The sequence below is a fragment of the Salmo salar genome, chromosome 07, assembly GCF_965601325.2.
Source record: "Salmo salar chromosome 07, fSalSal1, whole genome shotgun sequence".
Taxonomy (NCBI): Eukaryota; Metazoa; Chordata; class Actinopteri; order Salmoniformes; family Salmonidae; genus Salmo; species Salmo salar.
Window position 1 is genome coordinate 75,567,501 of NC_138297.1, and position 7,500 is coordinate 75,575,000.

Genomic DNA, 7,500 nt, shown 5'->3' on the forward strand with positions numbered 1-7,500 from the left:
GCTAAATAGGACAAATTAGCTAGCAACAGCAAGCTAGCTAAATAGGACAAATCAGCTAGCAACAGCAAGCTAGCTAAATAGGACAAATCAGCTAGCAACAGCAAGCTAGCTAAATAGGACAAATCAGCTAGCAACAGCAAGCTAACTAGCTAAATTGCCATACATGTTTAATGCTTTTCGACCTGTCCCCAAATTAAATGTAATTGGTTCAGAGTTTGTTTTGATATTTTAACCTGCGTGTCATGATCGCGTTTGGTAGGGGGACAAAATACATTTACACTCGCGCAGCCGGATTAGGTTCCGCGTCAGAGACACAAATATACACAGTAAGAAACGGGACAGTACTTTAATACTCTACTGTACAAGCATTCAGAAAGGCTAACAGCATTAGCTGATATCTGGAGTCAATGGGATTGGAGGAACAGTCAACCTGGAGTCAATGGGATTGGAGGAACAGTCAACCTGGAGTCAATGGGATTGGAGGAACAGTCAACCTGGAGTCAATGGGATTGGAGGAACAGTCAACCTGGAGTCAATGGGATTGGAGGAACAGTCAACCTGGAGTCAATGGGATTGGAGGAACAGTCAACCTGGAGTCAATGGGATTGGAGGAACAGTCAACCTGGAGTCAATGGGATTGGAGGAACAGTCAACCTGGAGTCAATGGGATTGGAGGAACAGTCAATGGGATTGGAGGAACAGTCAATGGGATTGGAGGAACAGTCAATGGGATTGGAGGAACAGTCAATGGGATTGGAGGAACAGTCAACCTGTCATCCTAATTCATCATCTATCAGACCAGACTAGTAGCACGATGACAGCTGACAGAGGTGATGCCTCTCCTCCCTCCCATCTCCCCCATCCTCCCCTCCTCCTCCTCCTCCTCCTCCTCCTCCCTCCACCCTCCACCCCTCCTCCTCTCACCCCCCTCCTCCTCATCCTCCCCCCATCCTCTTCCCCTCATCCTCTCCCCCTCCTCCTCTCACCTGTACTTGATCTGGTGCTCCAGGACTTGGAAACAGAAGAACTTCACATGGTCGTCACTGAGAGAGGTATAAATAAAGTTATTACAATACATCCACCACAGGGGGGGACCAACACAGGGGGGGGCCAACACAGGGTTATTATTACAATACATCCACCACAGGGGGGACAAACACAGGGTTATTATTACAATACATCCACCACAGGGGGGGACCAACACAGGGTTATTATTACAATACATCCACCACAGGGTTATTATTACAATACATCCACCACAGGGGGGGACCAACACAGGGGGGGACCAACACAGGGTTATTATTACAATACATCCACCACAGGGTTATTATTACAATACATCCACCACAGGGGGGGACCAACACAGGGGGGGACCAACACAGGGTTATTATTACAATACATCCACCACAGGGGGGGACAAACACAGGGTTATTATTACAATACATCCACCACAGGGGGGGACCAACACAGGGTTATTATTACAATACATCCACCACAGGGGGGGACCAACACAGGGGGGGACCAACACAGGGTTATTATTACAATACATCCACCACAGGGGGGGACCAACACAGGGGGGGACCAACACAGGGTTATTATTACAATACATCCACCACAGGGGGGGACCAACACAGGGTTATTATTACAATACATCCACCACAGGGGGGGACCAACACAGGGTTATTATTACAATACATCCACCACAGGGGGGGACCAACACAGGGGGGGACCAACACAGGGGGGGACCAACACAGGGTTATTATTACAATACATCCACCACAGGGTTATTATTACAATACATCCACCACAGGGGGGAACCAACACAGGGGGGGAACCAACACAGGGTTATTATTACAATACATCCACCACAGGGGGGGACCAACACAGGGTTATTATTACAATACATCCACCACAGGGTTATTATTACAATACATCCACCACAGGGGGGAACCAACACAGGGGGGGACCAACACAGGGTTATTATTACAATACATCCACCACAGGGGGGGACCAACACAGGGGGGGACCAACACAGGGTTATTATTACAATACATCCACCACAGGGGGGACCAACACAGGGTTATTATTACAATACATCCACCACAGGGGGGGACCAACACAGGGTTATTATTACAATACATCCACCACAGGGGGGGACCAACACAGGGGGGGACCAACACAGGGTTATTATTACAATACATCCACCACAGGGGGGGGACCAACACAGGGGGGGACCAACACAGGGTTATTATTACAATACATCCACCACAGGGGGGGACCAACACAGGGTTATTATTACAATACATCCACCACAGGGGGGACCAACACAGGGTTATTATTACAATACATCCACCACAGGGGGGGACCAACACAGGGTTATTATTACAATACATCCAACACAGGGGGGAACCAACACAGGGTTATTATTACAATACATCCACCACAGGGGGGAACCAACACAGGGGGGGGGACCAACACAGGGTTATTATTACAATACATCCACCACAGGGGGGGACCAACACAGGGTTATTATTACAATACATCCACCACAGGGGGGAACCAACACAGGGTTATTATTACAATACATCCACCACAGGGGGGGACCAACACAGGGTTATTATTACAATACATCCACCACAGGGGGGGACCAACACAGGGGGGGACCAACACAGGGTTATTATTACAATACATCCACCACAGGGGGGGACCAACACAGGGTTATTATTACAATACATCCACCACAGGGGGGGAACCAACACAGGGTTATTATTACAATACATCCACCACAGGGGGGGACCAACACAGGGTTATTATTACAATACATCCACCACAGGGGGGACCAACACAGGGTTATTATTACAATACATCCACCACAGGGGGGACCAACACAGGGTTATTATTACAATACATCCACCACAGGGGGGGACCAACACAGGGGGGGACCAACACAGGGTTATTATTACAATACATCCACCACAGGGGGGACCAACACAGGGTTATTATTACAATACATCCACCACAGGGGGGGACCAACACAGGGTTATTATTACAATACATCCACCACAGGGGGGGACCAACACAGGGTTATTATTACAATACATCCACCACAGGGGGGGACCAACACAGGGGGGGACCAACACAGGGTTATTATTACAATACATCCACCACAGGGGGGGACCAACACAGGGGGGGACCAACACAGGGTTATTATTACAATACATCCACCACAGGGGGGGACCAACACAGGGTTATTATTACAATACATCCACCACAGGGGGGGACCAACACAGGGTTATTATTACAATACATCCACCACAGGGGGGGACCAACACAGGGGGGGACCAACACAGGGTTATTATTACAATACATCCACCACAGGGGGGGGACCAACACAGGGGGGGACCAACACAGGGTTATTATTACAATACATCCACCACAGGGGGGGACCAACACAGGGGGGGACCAACACAGGGTTATTATTACAATACATCCACCACAGGGGGGGGACCAACACAGGGTTATTATTACAATACATCCACCACAGGGGGGGACCAACACAGGGTTATTATTACAATACATCCACCACAGGGGGGGACCAACACAGGGTTATTATTACAATACATCCACCACAGGGGGGGACCAACACAGGGTTATTATTACAATACATCCACCACAGGGGGGGACCACCACAGGGTTATTATTACAATACATCCACCACAGGGGGGGGACCAACACAGGGGGGGACCAACACAGGGTTATTATTACAATACATCCAACACAGGGGGGGGACCAACACAGGGGGGGGGGGACCAACACAGGGTTATTATTACAATACATCCACCACAGGGGGGGACCAACACAGGGTTATTATTACAATACATCCACCACAGGGGGGGACCAACACAGGGTTATTATTACAATACATCCACCACAGGGGGGGGACCAACACAGGGGGGGGGGGGACCAACACAGGGTTATTATTACAATACATCCACCACAGGGGGGGGACCAACACAGGGGGGGACCAACACAGGGTTATTATTACAATACATCCACCACAGGGGGGGGACCAACACAGGGGGGGACCAACACAGGGTTATTATTACAATACATCCAACACAGGGGGGGACCAACACAGGGGGGGACCAACACAGGGGGGGACCAACACAGGGTTATTATTACAATACATCCAACACAGGGGGGAACCAACACAGGGGGGGACCAACACAGGGGGGACCAACAGGGGGGACCAACAGGGGGGACCAACAGGGGAGACCAACAGGGGGGACCAACAGGGGGGACCAACAGGGGGGACCAACAGGGGGGACCAACAGGGGAGACCAACAGGGGAGACCAACAGGGGAGACCAACAGGGGGGACCAACAGGGGAGACCAACAGGGGAGACCAACAGGGGAGACCAACAGGGGAGACCAACAGGGGGGACCAACAGGGGAGACCAACAGGGGAGACCAACAGGGGGGACCAACAGGGGGGACCAACAGGGGGGACCAACAGGGGAGACCAACAGGGGAGACCAACAGGGGGGACCAACAGGGGAGACCAACAGGGGGGACCAACAGGGGAGACCAACAGGGGGACCAACAGGGGGGACCAACAGGGGAGACCAACAGGGGGGACCAACAGGGGAGACCAACAGGGGGACCAACAGGGGGGACCAACAGGGGAGACCAACAGGGGAGACCAACAGGGGAGACCAACAGGGGGGACCAACAGGGGAGACCAACAGGGGGGACCAACAGGGGGGACCAACAGGGGGGACCAACAGGGGAGGCCAACAGGGGAGACCAACAGGGGAGACCAACAGGGGAGACCAACAGGGGAGACCAACAGGGGGGACCAACAGGGGAGACCAACAGGGGAGACCAACAGGGGAGACCAACAGGGGAGACCAACAGGGGAGACCAACAGGGGGGACCAACAGGGGGGACCAACAGGGGGGACCAACAGGGGGGACCAAGCAGTCGAACAGGTTGGAATCTGAAACCTCCCAGGTGGGACTGGAAGGATTCTGTCCCGTCTCTAATCAGAATCCTACCAACTAAATGGGTCTCACCTGTAAATGCCTTTAGCCAGGGCCTCTGCACACACCTCCCAGGCATCCTGGGACTCCTTCAACTGCTCAAAATACACCATCGCCTGAGGAGGAGAGAGAGAGGGGCAGAGAGAGAGAGAGGGGCAGAGAGAGAGAGGGGGGGCAGAGAGAGAGAGAGAGGGGCAGAGAGAGAGAGAGAGGGGCAGAGAGAGAGAGAGAGGGGCAGAGAGAGAGAGAGAGGGGCAGAGAGAGAGAGAGAGGGGCAGAGAGAGAGAGAGAGGGGCAGAGAGAGAGAGGGGCAGAGAGAGAGAGGGGCAGAGAGAGAGAGGGGCAGAGAGAGAGAGGGGCAGAGAGAGAGAGGGGCAGAGAGAGAGAGGGGCAGAGAGAGAGAGAGGGGCAGAGAGAGAGAGAGGGGCAGAGAGAGAGAGAGGGGCAGAGAGAGAAACAAGGGTTAGAAAAGGGAGTGAGAGAAAGAAAGAAGCTTCTGAATCTCACAACCCTCGCGCTGACAGTGGAGAGCTGGCTGGCTGGCTGGCTGGCTGGCTCGCAGGCTGGCTGGCTGGCTGGCTGGCTCGCAGGCTGGCTGGCTGGCTCGCTGGCTGGCTGGCTGGCTGGCTCACTGGCTGGCTGGCTCACTGGCTGGCTGGCTGGCTGGCTGGCTCACTGGCTGGCTCACTGGCTGGCTCACTGGCTGGCTCACTGGCTGGCTCACTGGCTGGCTGGCTCACAGGCTGGCTGGCTCACAGGCTGGCTGGCTCACAGGCTGGCTGGCTCACAGGCTGGCTGGCTCACAGGCTGGCTGGCTCACAGGCTGGCTGGCTCACTGGCTCACTGGCTGGCTGGCTGGCTGGCTCACTGGCTGGCTGGCTGGCTGGCTCACTGGCTGGCTGGCTGGCTGGCTGGCTGGCTGGCTGGCTGGCTGGCTCACTGGCTGGCTGGCTGGCTGGCTGACTCACTGGCTGGCTGGCTGGCTGGCTGGCTGGCTGGCTCACTGGCTGGCTGGCTCACAGGCTGGCTGGCTGGCTGGCTCACAGGCTGGCTGGCTGGCTGGCTCACAGGCTGGCTGGCTGGCTGGCTCACAGGCTGGCTGGCTGGCTGGCTCACAGGCTGGCTGGCTGGCTGGCTCACAGGCTGGCTGGCTGGCTGGCTCACAGGCTGGCTGGCTGGCTGGCTGGCTCACTGGCTGGCTGGCTCACTGGCTGGCTCGCTCACTGGCTGGCTGGCTGGCTCACTGGCTGGCTGGCTGGCTCACTGGCTGGCTGGCTGGCTCACTGGCTGGCTGGCTGGCTCACTGGCTGGCTGGCTGGCTCACTGGCTGGCTGGCTGGCTGGCTCACTGGCTGGCTGGCTGGCTGGCTCACTGGCTGGCTGGCTGGCTGGCTCACTGGCTGGCTGGCTGGCTGGCTCACTGGCTGGCTGGCTGGCTGGCTCACTGGCTGGCTGGCTGGCTCGCTCACTGGCTGGCTGGCTGGCTCGCTCACTGGCTGGCTGGCTGGCTGGCTCACTGGCTGGCTGGCTCACTGGCTGGCTGGCTCACTGGCTGGCTGGCTCACTGGCTGGCTGGCTCACTGGCTGGCTGGCTCACTGGCTGGCTCACTGGCTGGCTCACTGGCTGGCTCACTGGCTGGCTGGCTGGCTCACTGGCTGGCTGGCTGGCTGACTCAAGGACACAGAGTTGGTGTGGACGTCTAGACATGTATTTCTGTGTAGGCCACCATCTGAAAAAGCCTGGTGGAAGCCTCGTGTTCCACAGCAGAACCCCGGTGGAAGCCTCGTGTTCCACAGCAGAACCCCGGTGGAAGCCTCGTGTTCCACAGCAGAACCCCCTGGTGGAAGCCTCGTGTTCCACAGCAGAACCCCCTGGTGGAAGCCTCGTGTTCCACAGCAGATCCCCTGGTGGAAGCCTCGTGTTCCACAGCAGATCCCCCTGGTGGAAGCCTCGTGTTCCACAGCAGATCCCCGGTGGAAGCCTCGTGTCCCCACAGCAGATCCCCGGGGGAAGCCCTGTGCTCCACAGCTATTGCTGTTGTATTACTGAATATATGTGTATATTACTGTATATAGAGGCCTATTGGTCTGTAGAGATCCATTCTAACCCACTCATTGACTTCCTGTAGCCATTATTTAACTTCCTGATGGGTACTGGACTCTGTAAACAGCACCAGTTACAACATGACAACAACTTAACGCGGAGAGAACGTGTCAAGTCCCATGGATGGAGAGTCTACATGGATCAGTCTACATGGATCAGTCTACATGGGTCAGTCCACATGGGTCAGTCCACATGGGTCAGTCCACATGGGTCAGTCCACATGGGTCAGTCTACATGGCTCTAAGAATCATTTTCAGGAGCCAACAACCGCAAGATTTGTCCTCTACAAACACATGAATGAACTGCACACACACACACACACACACACACACACACACACACACAGTAATGAGAC

General features: G+C 55.0%; 1 protein-coding gene across 1 annotated transcript in view; it reads right to left on the bottom strand.

Annotated features, from left to right (window-relative positions):
• The window catches only part of LOC106591296 (exportin-T), a 58,914-nt gene that overhangs the window by 39,430 nt on the left and 11,984 nt on the right, over positions 1–7,500 (bottom strand). The window contains 2 exon segments of the mRNA XM_082978099.1: positions 987–1,043; positions 5,076–5,158. Coding sequence (XP_082834225.1) covers positions 987–1,043; positions 5,076–5,158 — 140 coding nt within the window.